Source organism: Platalea leucorodia (assembly GCF_965183815.1).
Source record: "Platalea leucorodia genome assembly, chromosome: 16".
Classification (NCBI taxonomy): Eukaryota; Metazoa; Chordata; class Aves; order Pelecaniformes; family Threskiornithidae; genus Platalea; species Platalea leucorodia.
This window is the reverse complement of record NC_138838.1, coordinates 6,543,879-6,560,714: the sequence shown is the minus strand read 5'-3', so window position 1 is coordinate 6,560,714 and position 16,836 is coordinate 6,543,879. Positions and strand designations below refer to the sequence as shown.

The following is a 16,836-nucleotide window of genomic DNA, read 5'->3' as shown; positions in this document are numbered from 1 at the left end:
GTGATTTGAGCTGATAGAAACATGCACCCTGATCTCTGCACAATTACAAGGCAATTAGCAAGCCACAGATGGAGTTGTTACTCTGCCCAGCACCCAGCTAGAATGCCTGGTGCTTCCTCATGTGCTAGAGGCAGCCAATTACAAAACCATACTAAAACCCTTCTTGAAGACTATTTTTCAACCGGAGTTTTTTAGCTCCTGCTCAAAATCCTCATTTCTCAGAAGACAGAACAAGTGTGGATTTCCTGTCTACAAAATTGTGCTTCATTAAGTGTCTAATGTTGCCTATTTCCACAAGTCATCAAAAGAGGAGAAACATTTATAACATACATATGAATGAGTTTAGAGAACAGGTTGCAATGATTGAGATACACCATTTACAGAGGAATAGGCCATAAGGATGGATCCATCTGTACGATGCCTTTCAGTAATCTTTCTTTTGATACCCGATACTGATACGTACATTTTACTTAAAAAGAGCTTCCAGGCAGGGCCGCATTCCACCTGATCATGGAGAAATACCTTAATAAATATCAACTTGCACACAAATATAACTTATCTGGCAAACACAACTCCTGGTCATCAGGAACCCCCCACTGGAGTTTCACATGGAGAAAGCAGCAATGAGCTGCATGGTTTGACTAAGAAGACGAACCTTAATTAGGGGTGGATAGCTCCTGTACTTTTGAGGGAATCACTGTGCCACAAAGGCATGAGTTTCAAAGGGGACCAAAGGAATAAACTTAACCAAAAGGACTGTCTGTATCTATTAAAAATTGTAACCAGATTAAATATTGTATTAAGTCAGCAGCTATAAGAGCCCCAAACCTGATAAAAATCTCTCCCCATGCACCCTTAAAAAGCAAGAATATAATGCCTCATCTACAGTAAAAATCTGGGAAACCAGTACACTGAACACCAGCCATGTGATGCTCTCAAAGTCTGCAGATCTGAAAACACACCACAGGCCTCTCCTCTTCATCACTATTGCTCCTCCAAATTGCACTCTCCTGCTGTGAATCCTCAGCTTTGGGAAGAGCAGGTGAGTACAACATGAGGCAGGTACTGTGATCCTGCACAGCTTCAGTAGCTGTAGAGCTGCAATCAGTTGCAGCAGCTGCAAAGGTTTTGCTGTCCCAGCCCATCCTCATTACCATCAAGGAGCTCATTAGTTGTACTGATGTTTTATTAGGAATCCCTATGCTACTTTTGGTCATTTATTTAGCAAACGGAGCATACACTGCCCTTTGCTATTTCTCCTCTTCTCTCCGTTCATTTAAGTCAGTATTAAGCTAATGTACTTTTGAAATAGGTATCGGTGCTCTCTTAACAGCTAACGGTTTATTTACCAAAACAGTTAGTTCCATAGAGATCAATGAGCTGAAAGGGCAAGCAAAATCTTATTAATTTCTCCTGAAGTACCACATCTTTTCAGCCTGAGCTCCTCAACTCATATCTATGTGGCTGTAATCAGCAGAAGAAAATTAAACAGTTGGAACCAAGGCTAGGAGAAGAGTAGGTTATATCCCTTTCCACAGCACACTCCATTGCTGCCTGTGAGCTAGCAGGAACTAAGTGGAACTAAAACAGCCTGATCAAGCACTTTCAGAGGCTGCAAGGCACAACCTCAACATTAAATTGAAAAAAGCAGGTGTTCCCCTATACACCTCAAAATTGCCTAGACAGAGAGAACATCTTCAAGTAGTCATCAATATTCATGCAGAAGCCTGGTATAAAAAAAAAATAAAAATCAGGGAGGCATACAAAAAGAACAGCTTGTAAAAGAGCCAGATATCAAGAGGCAATAGCTGCCTCTATCTTCTGATAGGCACCACCACTCACAGACTTGTGCCTGTGAAAGCCAGACACCTTTAGTTTTACTCTCTTTACAAAGCCATAAGAAATGCAATCAGCAGCCTTCACTCTCCTACTAAAGGGGATGGCACCTTACCACCTGCACTTGACGTATTCCAGAGCTGCCCAAAGACAGCTATAAGAGGACAGCAATTTGCTTTATGTGGTTTGATTCATGCACCATAGAAAGAGCTGTCAGACCTGCCCTTACAACATGAAGTTATGTCTTTAAGCAGAGTCAATCGGATTTGTGCTCTGAGCGCGCTAAAAAAGTAGCAGTCACATCCTTAAACTGAGTTAAACCAAGGTGCAGAAGTTTTCTTTCCTGATAGGAGTTACGACAACATCGGTATGCTCACTGGATTCTGGCAGATCACAGGAAAAAATATTGAATGAAGGGATTATGCAGTGGGGCACTTCAATCCATCGCCCACCATATTTTAGCTACAAAATAATAGTGGAAGATGCCTGGTGTGGAAATGGACCCTTCGTCAACCATGATAACCTACTGGTTTAGTAGGTAACTTACTCCTGTGAAATTCTTGGTCTTGATCTCCACCCCTGCTCTGACGAATCGTCTAACTTTATTAAATACATAAGCATTGATTTTCCCCACTCATTACAGGCCAGTGGATTTACCTGCACTAGTGAATGAATTCAGCCAACCTCTTACTCCAAGAGCAGCCAAAGCCTGCAGGAAGGCAACACCTACAAGCTCTCACCAACGCAGCAGCATCGATTATTTCTTGCTCTCCTGACCAATCTGACCAGGAAGTTAAACTTTTGCTGCAGCACTCAAGACAGGCAAAAGCACAAACAGATCTAAGAATAGAAGGTATTTCCTATTTTCTGAGGCAACAAGCATTCTCTAACCAATGCTTTCATCACGGTGCCTCAATTGCAATTAAAGCACCTTCACGTTTCTGATTATCTGCCCATTACAAACTCGAGCAATGCGCTGGAAGGACATATACATTACCATGGGATTGGAGTCTGCAATCAGGTCACGCAGAGAATCCAGAAATCCTTGGTCCTCCACCATCTGGGCATTGATGTCATGCAGCTTGGCCACACAGACAGCTGCCGTCTTTCGTACATAAGGGTCTTCATCCTTCAGACACTTGCGAAGAGGCTCACACAAATACTCTGTGATCTTGTCCACCCTGATGCACCCCATTGTACGGACGGCCAGAGCACGGATGAGAGGGTTTGGGTCTTCACAGTCCTGCAATGGGACAGAATATGCAGTAAACGAACCTGCATCTTTAGCCACTGACATCTTCAGGCTGTTCTTATTTCAAACAAAAAGCATTCTCTCTGATTACATCCCCAAAAAAGGCAATTATTTCAGATCAGGGATAAAAGGTGGAACTTGCTGGTTCACAGAAATATTCTACACCATCTCAAGATGTTTTCAGGCTATGACAGCCTGTAAAATACCAAAACTGTGATGTCTGTGTCCCTTGGTTCTCCCCAGGCAAAGCTTCTTTCAACACGATCTAGCAGCCAAATCCAAAGTACAGCTAAGCTAGAGAGGCAGCTCTCACCACCCAAAAGCTAGCCACAGGCAACTTTCAGGCAGAATAAAATACTGGTTTCCAGCCTTACTGGTTTAAAGGAGAAAGAGAATGTTATGGGAAAAGTCAACAATTAAACACAATGCTAAAGTCATCAAGGTCTGTTTCTCATAGGCCATCAGTTCTAGGCACGAGCATCCCTTAAGTTTGCAACATATGAAGCACTAGGCAAAGGCTGCTCTAGAGGTGCTTTTCTGATGAGGGGAAAAAACAAAACAAAACAACAAAAAACCAGAAGGGAATCTAATACTTTATACTTCAAGCCTACGTAATTTTCCATACATCCAATCCATCTACGTCCCTGAGCAACGCTCCTCCAAAATCAGCCTATAAAAGGATGGATGCAGGATGACCTACAAAAGCATAAGGTACATTTACCTTTCACTGTTTTTCAATTCCCTACAGCTCCAAAAACACCTGAATGCGTCACTTTTAACGCATACAAGAGAAGTGACATCTCTTACCAGTGCCTTCAACACCTTGAACTGTGAACTGTGCGTGAAGCGCTGAGCTAGTGCAGACTAGGGTCAACACTTCCTCTTTACTAACACTTGTCCCTCAACTTGCCAAAAGGGACATCAGACATTTCCTTGCACGGAAAAGCATGAAGCTGGAAAATATCATGTTTGTTTGCTAGTCCCTTCTAACACAATTACACTTTAAAGACATGACAGACAACAATATTCTTTCCAGAGAGGGAGGCAGGACATCTCTGGCCAGAAGAGCAGACCTGCTCACAGCCTAGGTCCTCTCACCTCTCTCAGCCTCAGGCACCATGCTAGAAACTTAAAACATGATCAGATTCCCCAGTGTCTTGGATTTTATAACGCTCTAGGAGGAATCTCAAACTTTCTCTAAGCACCTGGTTTTAACTTATATAACATGGGACTGAAATAACATTTCCTAGATAAGGAGAGGCAACTTGACAACAGAATTAAAGGCAATACAGCGATCAGGCTGTTATTTTTCCAGTGAACCATCTTTCCCTTTCACCAGAGATAAAGGTTTTCCACACGGAGCACAACTGAAACATTCACACAAGAAGTAGATATCCGTATGACAAAGACACTGCAAAGGCTGGAAGATGGAAAATATAAATTCTGTTATCCAATACCAGAAGTTGGTCTTTAATGATGATTAGTAAAACGCTAGAAGCAGCTTCACCTGGAGCAGGCTCTCTCATAACCACTTACGGGGTCATCTTCTCTGCAATAACTAGCAGCAGCAAGCGAGAGAGAGGCCCCAAATCTGTTGGATTCAGCATGCCAACTCTTTATTTTCTGCTCCTCTACAAGCACGCTCAGTCCAGAGACTCAAGTACAAAAGCAGAGATAAACAACAGCTCAGAAAGACTAACGGACAAAGGAGACGTGGTGACAGCCACTGCGCCGAACTGTTTTCTGATGAGCCGTGGGAGCAAGTTACCTTCACAAAGCTGTTGACAGCCATAATGGCCATATCTGGCTGACTTTTGGCGTAGTTCATCAGGTACAGGTAGACCAGCTTCTTCAACTCCAAGTTGTCAGTCTGCATGCAGTTCACAACATCAGGAAAGAGAGAGCTGGACAGACAACAGTAGGCAAGAATAGAGAAAAAGCAGTGATATTACATGGTATGCAAAGGGGATAGTAACAATATCAAGAAAGCCAAGAAAACTAGAGTTCCACTTTAAGTACCCTGCTGTCTAACCAGAGGTCAACTTCCCTCCCAAAACAGTTTGCAATGGCTTTTTTAATAGCTTTATCATTTAAACACTTCTAGGGCTTTAACATCAGTCCGTTCTGAAACAGGTGAAAGCTAATGCAATTTCCTAGAAGTGTTTTAATTAGGGATTTCACCGAACAAGAAAACCCTACCGTGCCAGGCCTGGAAATGAACCCACAAGAAAAGAAGCTGCTTAAAAATGTTTTGGTAATGCAGGACATTTACAAAGAACCTGCCAAATTTCAGACTAGTAAACTCTAGAGTCATTAGGAGCTTAAATGCTGACAAACTGAGTTTCACTCAAGTATCAAGAGGCAATCTGCAAACAAGCACTGCAGAGAACACCGGGAGTTACACAAGGATATCTGCAGCTCTCAGGTATGCTGTAGAGATCTAAAGGTGAAGGGCAAGTGCTGTCAGCCAAAAAGATTATTTTTATTTCCTTCCAGTTTATCTGTTCCTTCATTCTACAATGAAGTCATGATGCTAAATTTGCAACCTTGTATTAATTTCCGTGGCAACAGACCACACTGCCACGAATCCAGGACTACTGTGACTTTATGACAGACTCCAGTAACAGGAGAAGCTGGAAGGGAGAAAGCATTCACTCAAGCAAGTTTTTCCGGTTGCCTCAAAGAGAAAAAAGTATTGCGGACAGTGTTGCAGAAGGTAAATGCCTGTGTCCTTTAGCCAGTATGATGCAAAGGTTCAGTTTAAAAAAACATTCATTTTAAAGTGTAGTTTAAATTTATACTATGACAAATATGGCTAAGAAAAACATTTGGAATTACCTTCCTAACACTAAAATCCAGGCTAGCAAGCAGTGAGATAGCATCACCTAAAGTGACATATTAAATGGTTGAATTCTGGATGAGTTTTTAAATAAAAAGGGCTAATAGGCACCTAGCTAAACCGGCACTGAAAATGGTTGTTTCTTTTGCTTTCAATAACAGGAAAGAGCTTGAGAAACCTGTGAATCAGGCATAGCATAGGCAAGGACACAGCCAGCCTCACTACCCAGCGAGATGACAAACTCAAAGCTGCTCCAGAGAGGTGTGTGCCACTACACCCGACAGAGTCCCGGGAGAACAAGAGCTGCTACAAGTGCAAGAAAAGTTGCTTTTACCTGACATCTTTCCCCACAGTCATGGCTGCAATAACCTTCTTTACAGCTTCTTTCCTCTTCTCTTTCTTTTCATTATTGAGTTCAGCCTTCAGTTCAAAAATCTCTCCTGGCAGAAGACAAAACAGATTGAGCCTCTTGGGAGAAGAAAAGGGTCTTGCTTTAGGGATAGTTTAAAAGTGACTTTTTACTTTCCCAGCCTGTTGTTCCCATAAAACTGGTAGAGCAACACGTGGAAGCTGCCAGACCTTATGGAGAACGTGGTTCAACGAGAAGCAAAGCTGCGGCACTCAGAGAACGATATGGGCTATAACTTGCTAACGAAAAAGCAGTTAACAAGAACCACGCCGCATGTTGCAGCTCTCCCACTTCTAGAACATTAAACCACATCACTGTAGCGTCTGTTTCTCAGAGGCAACTATTATATAAGCAGGATGAAAAGATATTTGGAGATGCCAGATTACTGCCTGCAAGAAAAAACTAACCTAGCTAGGAATTTTGCCCAGACTTTTTAACTTTTGCTCATCATCGCCTGCTTCCTGCAAACACCGTGAGAAAACAGCAGACTGCAGTGTAGCCAAAATGCTGTGATACACAGTGGCAGAAACAGGAAAGCACAGATTTAGTCCAGTGGAATAAATTCCTCCCAACCTACAAATACAGAGCTACTACTAATAAAAGCAGCAAGTAACACAGCTCGCCTGGATTCTGAGGTTGCCAAAGCAGCCTTTTCCATGACACTAATTCTTCCAGATATTACCGAGTGGAAAGTCAGTTCAGGCTGGATCACAAAAGTGGCAAAATAAAGCACCACGTGCAAAAGACAGCTTATCAGGCCTGCTCCAGACAGAGCAAGGGGTGTGAGAAGGATAGTGCTTTCGACTGACAGACAGCTTCCCCAGGAAGGACAGCGAGCAATATTCCCACTGGAAGCCACAGGCTGAGGACACATTACAAATATCAAAATATCTCTGACAAAATACATTCTACCTTCGGTTCCTACACACCAATGCCAGTTTGTCAGACCAGCAGCACTAATGATAGAGCTGAGCCAGCAGCAGCAGCGCGCTCACTAGAGCTCAGACAGTGCAGGCTGGCCTCTTGCAGCCATCCCAAAAAAACCTGCCTGATACTTTAGGATTGAACTTACAGATAGAGTTGCTCGTTAGAAAGATGTGAACTGCATTTGCTTCATTTATGAGCTCATTCTGAAGCTTAATGAAACATAAATAGATCAACACTGTAGTTTTTTTCACTGGCAAGCATTCATCAGAAACATTCAGCCATTCTGAAAAGGAGAGGTTAACACAAACCATTTTCCACATCTGCTGGAGAAAGATGAGCAATACCAGGCTTAAATTGCAGCCAGCAAGAGCTGGGATAAACATGGTTTTGTTTAAAAACACGTTAGACAAAAAAAAATGTGCCTGAGACAGTTTCAGCAGAAGTCCTCTGCTGAAACAGGTAAACAGGTAAAATGTCCCCAAAGATCCTTTCCTGTTTTCCCATTTTTAACGGCAGCAGTTTGTCCTGAGGTGAGGTGACCACCACACCCATGGTTCAGCCAAGGGAAAGTCAAACGAAGCACTGCAGCTTTGCAGGAAGCAGCAATAGGAAATCCCATTATCTTTGCAACAGCTTGATGTAAAGATATACACCTATACCTTAAATATTAAATGGCTCTCAATCAACTTAATCCTGTGATGCCCAACGGAACAACCATCCTCAGTCTTGAACTTGTTAGTCCATAACCAAAACGTTCTCTGACCAGATGTGCACTCAAATCCCAATGTTTTGTTCTCTGATCCTTGAGAAAGCAGCAATTTGGGTCATTTCGTGCATCACAAAACCGTATAATACATCAGTTTTGTCTTTTGTCACCATGTGCCCTACTTTAGAAGTTTCTCCCTGGATGATTAAGACAAGAAACAGGGACAGAGCTAACAGGAAAGCACAAGTTCTTCTGCATGCAGTTAAAAAAGCTGTGTAAAAATAGCCACCCACCACCTCCAATCCACTGCACCAGCATAACACTAACCTTTTTTATTGGTCGTGAAGTATTTGGAGTCCGTCATGGTTCCAGTTCCTTAAAACACCTGAGAATAGTAATAAAAAAAGAACAAGCAGTCAAACAGCATTCGGAGCTGATGACACCCAGTTTGCAAGGCAGGAACTCAGAGAAAGGACGGTTGGTGAGTGCGTAACGTAAGGGAAGAAGCAAATGCTTTACATCCACAGGCAGGAGTTTCACAATCCTCATTCTGCACCTGCTGCTGATACTACTTGGTAAACCCAGGGATTTAAAGGACCCAGATAAACAATGTTAGTGAAAACACAACAGCCTGAGGCGGACAGGCTAGGAAAGCAGTAGTGCTCAGTCCAGCTTTTCAGACTCTCAATCTCGGAAAAGAAAAGGCAGCTTTTAACTCCTTATAATCAGCAGATCTTGACACGTTCTGCAGCTCTTTCCCCTCGGTACACAATTTCATTTGCCAAAAAAAAGAACTGCCCGTTTAATATCTCAACTGGAAGCAGAAGTCCATGTTTCAGACAAAGGAAACTGTCAACTCCCCCTAACGATACTTTCTTGTGTTGCATCTTGATGGAAGGAACAATTAACCCTACTCGCAATACCCACCCCTAGGCCCGCTCATTTCTTTCCCTTCTTTTGTTCCCGGGAGATGCAAAGCAATTTCTTGAACAGAAAAGCCATCACTTTTCAGTTCTCTCAAGCTTGATGTTGAAATCTTTCTCTGTCAAGATCTGACATCCCACCTCTAACACACACACGAGCTTATTATTTCAGTGCTACGCTGCATTTTTATGGACAGGACCAAAAAACACGACTGGGCCAGCAAGTGCTTAGCAGAGCCAAGAGAATGGTCTCACCAGCACTCTTCTTGCTCCACAGAGCCAAATTATTAATACTTTAGAACATGGGGATTGCCCAAACATATGTGGATATCCATGATTTTATTCTTACAATCGCCAGCTCTGTGACAAACATGACTCAAACAATTTTTAAGTACTGGCTGAAAAACAAGCATGAGAGGTGGGCAGTTTTACTGGCTTTTATTAAATAGTCTGCATCAGTGCTAACAACCTATGACCCTAAAACCATCCCAAAAAAGGGTTTTCCTACCTCCTTCCTCCTTTTTATATTTTTTTGCCCAATTCCCCTTCTCTTGTACATACTTCCATGATCTTAAATGCAGCAAAGCACCAAGTCATCTGTTCCCTAACCGCTGCCCGCCTTGCCTCTAAACCTCGCAGGTCTTGCTGGCTCAGCAACAAAAGGACAAGCTTAGCTTTGAACTCCAAGACATTGCCCAGCAGCGCAAACAGCTTTCTGTTTCTTAACACTTTCCTTCCTCATCCCTGAGCCAACCCCAACACCACTCTTTTTTCCCCCCTATCCACCTCGATCGATTTAATACCTCAGCGGTTAAATTCCCATCATCAGCAGCTGAGGGTAATGCCACAATTTCAACCACCTTCAGCATGCTCTACAGCACGGCAATGCAGAGCAGTTGTAATCTTGTCTAACTGCCAAGCAACCAGATGAGAAACAACCTGTTGCTTCGCCCAGTTCCCCAGAGCTTCTGCCTGCCCTGTGCCTGCGTGGTTGCCGCCTCATCCCAATTAGGCAGTATTACTGGGTTTGGTTTGATTTTGCTCCCTTTCTGCTCCTGCCAAGCTGGAGAGCAAACTATGCCTGGGGACAGCTCTGGAAGCACATTTCTCCTGCCGGAGAGGTTTGCCCTCCTTCCAAAACAAAGGCTGGGTTAGGAAAACCACATGAGCCACAACATTGCAATCTTTCCAGCAAAAAAAAACAAACCCACAGCATCACAAAAGAAGAAGCTGTTGTGGGTCTTGTTTTATAATTAAAAACACAGCCCATGTTCAGCTGCAATGTTACTGCTGACACAGTTCTTCGGATTTGAGCCCAGCTTAAAAGATGACTGAAATGTTTTCCTCTACGAGAGTATTTGACATGGTGCCATGCAAAAGGCATAGAACATAGTCTTGCTGTTCTTTGTTTGCATTATATGTGGATTTGCCAACCTGGGTCATACCTCCCAGCTGAGCTACTCCGATATTGTTTTAACAGTGGCCAGAGCAGCAGATTATAGACAAAATCCAGGAGAAAAAAAAAACCACCATACACATCATCCCAATTGCATAAAGCTATGCAGAAGAAGAAAGCTTGCTGAATTTCAGAGGTGATCTTTAAACCCAAAAGCAGGACATTTCGCTGTTTCTCTAACTTCAGATCACATACTTGGAAACATGAAGAATCCTAGAAACACTCAGACTCAGATAAGGCTAAGCACAGCACACGTATTTACAACTTGTTTTGATAGATGCAAATGAGAGCTGACTTAGGTCAAAAAGCAAGTACCATATTCCAAGTGCAACACAGGAAAAAGCGCTTTTTCTCACAAGCACACGGATTTTTGCTTCATGTATGTCAGAGCTTGCTTTGCACATTGTTCAGAGGCAGCTTGCACATTGAGGCTTTGCACATTGAGGCAGCTTGCTAGCAGTACTGAGTATTATCTCATCCACTAAGCAAACTCAGCGTGGTTTACAGCAAGTCCCAGACGAAGGCCAAAAACAAAATAGCCCAGATATACAAATAGCAGTGTTTTAAATAACTCAAGAAAATGCCAGCTTCTTGTACACAAATCTAAATTGAAGAGAGCCAAGATAAATTACAGCAACATCACAAACACCCTTGTATTTTTAGGAGAAAAACTATACCAGATTGGCCCCTCCTTACTATCGTTCTGTGTCCAGCACTTGCTAAGGTGGGAACAGGTAAGAGCTGTTCAAGCTGACAGCAAAAGGCTCCTGTTCCAACCGCAGCAAACAAGAACAGAAGAAATAGAGGAATTTCTCCAGAAGCTCTGGCAATGCTTAATGCTATAAGCATTGGCTTGACATTTAAATGTAGACTGAACCAAAAATATGATTAAATGAAACGCCTAAGGAATCATCATAACCAGAAAGATGTCTCCTTAGCCCAAAACCACACAGAAAACTGGATCCTGTGTCTGACCAACACCTGCTTTGCCCCACGCATGACTCTAACAACAGCCTGACCAGCTCCCCACCGCCGATTTCACATAGGTGTAAACAGGAAGGTGGCAGGTTTAAGGCCTCACTAGTGATCCAAGCTCCCTAGCGCTGAAACAATCCAGTGTTGCACCCCTAAATCTCTAAAGTGATCCCGGCTTACACTCCAGCTGGTGCCACCACCTCGTATCTGCACCCACTTCATCCACAAAGCCTCTTGAGTAGCTGCACGATAGCCCAAGGCTCCAGTGGCTCAGGGCCGCTGGAGTGTAAGGGAACTAAACAGAGCGGCCGAACGGGGATGGTAAAGGGAAAGCAGCGCCTCAGCTTCAGAAACCCGCAGCCCTGACAGCATGTGCTAGGGGCAGGTAATCCGTTTCCATCTTGGGGAGCAAACACCCCTTTGGTGCTCCCCACCCCATTCCCAAGCGCCCTGTGGTTCCTATCACCTCCTCGCTCCTCGGACCCCCGGCCCAGCTTTGCCGCCAGCCTCCCCCCACAGCAGGACTCGCAGCCCCTCCGCCACCCGCAGCACCCACCCGCTCTCCTCCCGGGCATCCCCAGCCCCCTCAAATCCCCTGCCCACCAGCCACCCCCCCTCAGCAGCACCCCCTCGACCTCTTCCAGTATCCCCCAGGTGCAGGAGCATCCCCCACCAATCCCAGCTCCCCTCCCCAGCATTCCCAGCTCTAGCAGCTCCCCTCCAGTGCCTGCCCAGTCCCCCTCAACACCCCAGCCCTCATTCTTGCCCAGTCCCACCAGTATCCCAGTAGCTCACTCTGCTCATGCCCATCCCCCCTCCCTTCCCCATTCCCACCAAGCCCCATCCAGCCCATCCTCCCAGCACCCCCACCTCCAGCACCCGCCCTCCCACCACACCCCCGACCAGTGCCTCCTCCCAGCACCCACCCCTCACCCTCGCCCCTCCGGTGCCCCTCCCAGTACCTCTGCACCCACCTGCCCAGTCCTCCCAGTGACTCTCCACTCCCTCCCAGTACCTCACCAGTGACCCTCTCCAGCCCCTCCCAGTGCCCCACCAGCGACCCTCCCCACCCTATCCCAGTCCCCCCTCCCAGTACCCCACCAGTGCACCTCACCTCCTCCCAGTGTCCCCCCCCAGTGCCCTCCCAGTTCCCCACCAGCGACCCTCCCCACCCTATCCCAGTCCCCCCTCCCAATGCCTCACCAGTGTTCCTCATCTCCTCGCAGTGTCCCCCCCCAGTGCCCTCCCAGTTCCCCACCAGCGACCCTCCCCACCTTATCCCAGTCCCCCCTCCCAGTACCCCACCAGTGCCCCTCACCTCCTCCCAGTGTCCCCCCCAGTGCCCTCCCACTGCCCCTCCCCACCCTATCCCAGTCCCCCCTCCCAGTACCCCACCAGTGCCGCCCCCCCGCTCCCGGTGACCCCCCCCGGGCCCCGCAGCGGCCGCCCCGGCCCGACTCACGGCGGCGGGACGGACACACCGCTGCGGGGGCGGCGGCGGAACCGGAAGCGGAGCGGAGGGGCCGGGAGGACTCGCGAGGAGCGAGAATAAACGCTCCCCCGCCTAGAGCGGCCGCGCCCCTGCCACCATAGAGGGGCGCGGGAGGAGACAGAGCGCCGTCCGCGCCGCGCTTCCGGGGGCGGTGCTCCGCTGCTCCCGGCGGGTGCTCTGCGGGGCGGGGGCTCCCCCTGGCGGCGGGGCGGGGCGGAGCGCAGCGGGCGCCATGGCGGAGCTCGGCGCCCACCTCACGGCCGCCTCGGCCGGCGACGACCGGCCCTCCATCTTCGAGGCGGTGGCCCAGGACAGCCTGATGGCCGCCGTGAAACCCGCTCTGCAGCACCTGGTCAAGGTAAGGGCGAGGGGAGGGGAGGAGGGGCCGGCGGCGGCCTCCTCCCCGCAGGCCTGGGGGCCCCGCGCTGAGGGGAGCAGGGCGCTGAGGGTGGATGGTCTGTGGGGAAACTGCTGCAGGGGGACCCCGGAGAGGCTGCACAGCTCTGTGCCGAGCTGCTCATCGCCAGGGTTCGCCTCTGGCCACGCTGACAAACTAGCATAACAGTTTTGACCCACCCAGCCCGCTTTATGAACTGGAGGCATAATTTATAGCTACTGTAATTTAGCACGTTACGCCGCTTCCAGTTCCTTCTGCTTTGTGTCCCTTTCAATAGGTGCTTGCTGAGTCTAATCCTGGCCGATACGGCTTCCTCTGGCACTGGTTTGATGAGATCTACGTCCTTCTGGATGTGCTGCTGCAGCAGCACTACCTGGCCAGGTGCAGCGCCTCCTTTTCTGAAAACTTCTATAGCTTAAAGAGGATACCGACAGGAGACTGCGGACAGCAACCTCTGGCCACTGCTGGCCTGCCAAAGAGGCAGCACTGGAAGTCTCTCCTCTTGCTGGTTCTTGTTCCTTACCTAAAAGGAAAGCTAGAGAAGCTGGTGTCCAGCCTGAGGGAAGAGGACGAGTACTCCATCCACCCTCCATCATCGTCCTGGAAGCGCTTTTACAGAGCCTTTCTAGCTGCCTACCCCTTTGTAAACATGACCTGGGAGGGCTGGTTTCTTATCCAGCAACTGTGCTATATCCTGGGGAAAGCTCAGCATCATTCACCCATGCTGCGGCTGGCTGGCGTTCGCCTGGTCAGGCTGACTGCGGAGGATATCCAGGCCCTGGAGAAGAAATTGGCTGGATCCACCTCAAGTCAGATGCACAGGTACGTCAGAACATGGCTTAGCTGCTGCTCTCTAGGGGGTTCTGTGGGTGTGTTAATTTAGAGGTGATGCTGCAAGTAAAACTGTCTTGTTCTCCAGAAATTCTTCAAGATGAAGTTTACCGCTGACAAAATGTGCTCCAAAAGCGAATATCGCAGGTGTAAATAAGGAAACAAGTAGCAGGGATTAGCTTCATAAGACTTTGGGGTAATAAAATTGCAATGTTGGGGGGGGGGGGTTGGCACTCCAGCCTTTATCCTGTTCAGGCTTCACCTGCACTTTTCTAACAAGGGAAGCAGACTGCAACAATATTGCTAAAAGGACCGAAATTTAGCTCTTGGATTTTTCTGAGCAGCAGCTAGTCATGACCACACTTCATGTCCTGTAAAATAATGATCCCTGAGTGAAACGCCCTGTGGCCCAGTTCCCCTCAATCCAAAGTCTTCCAATTTAAACTTCTGAAAAAAACAGGACTTGAAGCTTTGTTAAAACACAAAGAATCTTGGAGAAACATCCTAGCAGCCGCCTCATTACAAACATGGGGCACATGGAGCAACTTCCTTAGCATTAAGAAGCTGTATAAAGCAGTGACTGACTCCTTTTTGCCGTGGTTTGCAGATGGACAAACGTGCAGTACTAACAATTTCTCCATACCTTCTCTCTCTGCTACAGCATTAAAACACAAGTGCAGTCAGCAGTGAGGAAAGCGCTGGGTGGCATTGCCTTCTCCCTGTCCACCGGGCTGTCCGTCAGCGTGTTCTTCCTCCAGTTCCTGGACTGGTGGTACTCCTCCGAAAACCAAGAGATGATCAAATCTCTGACAGCGCTCCCAACTCCTCCACCCCCCGTGCACCTCGACCACGGGGCCGGCTCAGCTCTCTTACCCAAACTGAAGACCGTGTGCCCTCTGTGCCGCAAAATTCGTGTCAACGCCACAGCCCTGTCCACGTCCGGCTTTGTGTTTTGCTACCGCTGTGCGTACAGTTACGTGAAGGCTCACCAGCGCTGCCCGATCACAGGCTACGCCACAGAGCTGCAGCACCTCGTCAAACTGTACTCTCCTGAGAGCTGAAAGGCCTGCCCCATGCTTTCAGAGAGATGATACATCTCTGGGGCTAGCAGCTGCGTAGCAGCGAGCCTAAATTCACCCCTTCTTATGTCCCATAGACAACTTTTGACCACTAGAGCTCATTAGTGAGCTCTAAAGCTCCTTTGAACTTGGTGGTACATCAGAGCTTTGCTGCCTTTGTGAATTCTGGTAAGGCTCTGCCCTTGTTTATTAGCTGTTCAAACGTCCTGTGGCGGTTTCAGAGCGATGAGACAGCCAGCACAGAGATGCCTTCAAAGACCAACCAAAAGGGGGGAAACATTGATTTGAATAATAAGAATGCAGATGTGAGGATCAAAGAGCGTCCCTGGTAAAAGTCCTGCTCAAGGGCATGAGCCAGCAAATTAAAGAGGTAGGGAAAATTCCCTAGGCGAGTTTTTCCTCCCTTAGCAGCTTCCCAGGCGCTCGTGCTGCCCGGGGCAGCTCTGGCACTAGCGCTTGTCAAAGAGGTAGAGACGGGCTTAAACCTCTGCTTGGATCATGCTACTCTTAGAGTCTCCCTGCATTTTCAAGCTACTCACCTTTGAATTGAGAACATCACACCCCTAATTCCCATCAAGAGTTCTAAATTAAGACTTTTGACTCTTTAAGGAACAAGGGGTGATGTGTACAAACAAGGATACAAGAGGGGGATTACATTTTCCGCACAAGGGAGAAAAATGACAAACCAGATGAAAGCAGCAACTGTGCCAATTGGGTAGAGTTGGTTTTTGTTAAATAAGTCTTTGAATCTGTTATTATCTGCTTTTATAAAGCAAAATTCTTTCTTGATGGAGACCGTAACTTATTTCTTTTCTGAGAATTGGAAAAACAGAGCTTGCTCCTCTAGGGGCTCTATTTACATAAGGGAGACTAGACTAAAGCTGCTTTCATCTTTGCAGATGATGATAATGGATATAAGATTAGTATTTTGTAGGCTGGGAATCTTTAATGTCTATGTTTCATTTAAGTATTACACTGCAATTATTCCAGTCCCAACCATGTAGCACATTCATATCATAAGCAAGCATCCTTTGTTGAACAGAGGGGAAAAGAAAACGTGTGTGACATTATGGCTGGTTCTTTCTCGACACCCGATTTTTCACAATAGAAGGTTTTTTTCCTGACCGGGCTCTAGGGAGCAGCAGTTAGCTACTCCAGACATCACGGTGACTTTGCTTATAGAATATGAAGAACGAAGTTTGCTGCACAAAGTACAAGGTCTTTCCAGATTAAGAGATATGTTCTAACATTTAATCCACTGAACCAGTCATCTCATTTCCCCCCCACTTTAGCTCTGCTTCAGAAGATAAAAATCTCTAATATCCTCCCTCACCTGTAAGCAAGATAGCAAGGTTATTGAATAATGTGGAAAAATACAGTAATTTGCATCCTCCCAAAGATGCTCTGGAAAACACCTATTGTAAAAAATGAGATTTGTCCCCAACACTTGTCGTCTTATCTCTATACAACTTCCAGACACTTCTACCTGTGCCACTATGGAATAATAATAAAAACTGTCTTATTGCTCCTTTCTCCAGTAGTTACAGGATCCATAAAGACACTTCTCTTCCTTTAGAAAACCAGTAAGAGCACACCCATCTTACTGGAAAAGCAATCACATCGAGATGCGAGATTTTCTGAGATTTCAAATGACTGTTAACACAGCTGGCTTTGGGCTGGATAGTAATTCACGTCACTTGCTACATCAGTTTTG

At 46.6% G+C, this 16,836-nt stretch overlaps 2 protein-coding genes across 10 annotated transcripts in view; one reads left to right on the top strand and one right to left on the bottom strand.

Moving 5' to 3' along the window:
* Window positions 1-12,917, bottom strand: part of AP2B1 (adaptor related protein complex 2 subunit beta 1) — an 86,449-nt gene extending 73,532 nt beyond the window's left edge. For 7 of the 9 annotated variants that reach the window (XR_014229938.1, XR_014229939.1, XM_082328226.1 and 4 more), the window contains exons 1-5: window positions 12,786-12,917; window positions 8,297-8,354; window positions 6,262-6,367; window positions 4,857-4,992; window positions 2,834-3,079 (exon numbers count right to left, since the gene is read on the bottom strand). Coding sequence is in view for 7 of the 9 variants with exons in the window: in XM_082328226.1 (XP_082184352.1) it covers window positions 2,834-3,079; window positions 4,857-4,992; window positions 6,262-6,367; window positions 8,297-8,333 (525 nt within the window). In the remaining 2 variants the exon portion in view is untranslated. Of the gene's footprint in view, window positions 1-2,833; window positions 3,080-4,856; window positions 4,993-6,261; window positions 6,368-8,292; window positions 8,355-11,503; window positions 11,670-12,785 lie in introns of those variants that run through there. The other 2 variants (XM_082328227.1, XM_082328229.1) reach the window with 2 other exon arrangements.
* A 113-nt stretch (window positions 12,918-13,030) lies between these two features.
* Window positions 13,031-16,243, top strand: PEX12 (peroxisomal biogenesis factor 12). The gene is made up of 3 exons (XM_082328233.1): window positions 13,031-13,173; window positions 13,490-14,034; window positions 14,705-16,243. The coding sequence occupies exons 1-3, from the start codon at window positions 13,048-13,050 to the stop codon at window positions 15,102-15,104; spliced, it is 1,071 nt and encodes a 356-aa protein (XP_082184359.1). The 5' UTR covers window positions 13,031-13,047; the 3' UTR covers window positions 15,105-16,243.
* Window positions 16,244-16,836: the final 593 nt, after the last annotated feature.

What these genes read in the sequence shown, in the direction of transcription:
- PEX12 (XM_082328233.1), top strand. Translation starts at nt 13,048, where the DNA reads ATGGCGGAGCTCGGCGCCCACCTCACGGCCGCCTCGGCCGGCGACGAC. An exon ending in CTCTGCAGCACCTGGTCAAG is followed by an intron (nt 13,174 to 13,489) that starts GTAAGGGCGAGG and finishes CCCTTTCAATAG; the next exon opens with GTGCTTGCTGAGTCTAATCC. An exon ending in ACCTCAAGTCAGATGCACAG is followed by an intron (nt 14,035 to 14,704) that starts GTACGTCAGAAC and finishes TCTCTGCTACAG; the next exon opens with CATTAAAACACAAGTGCAGT.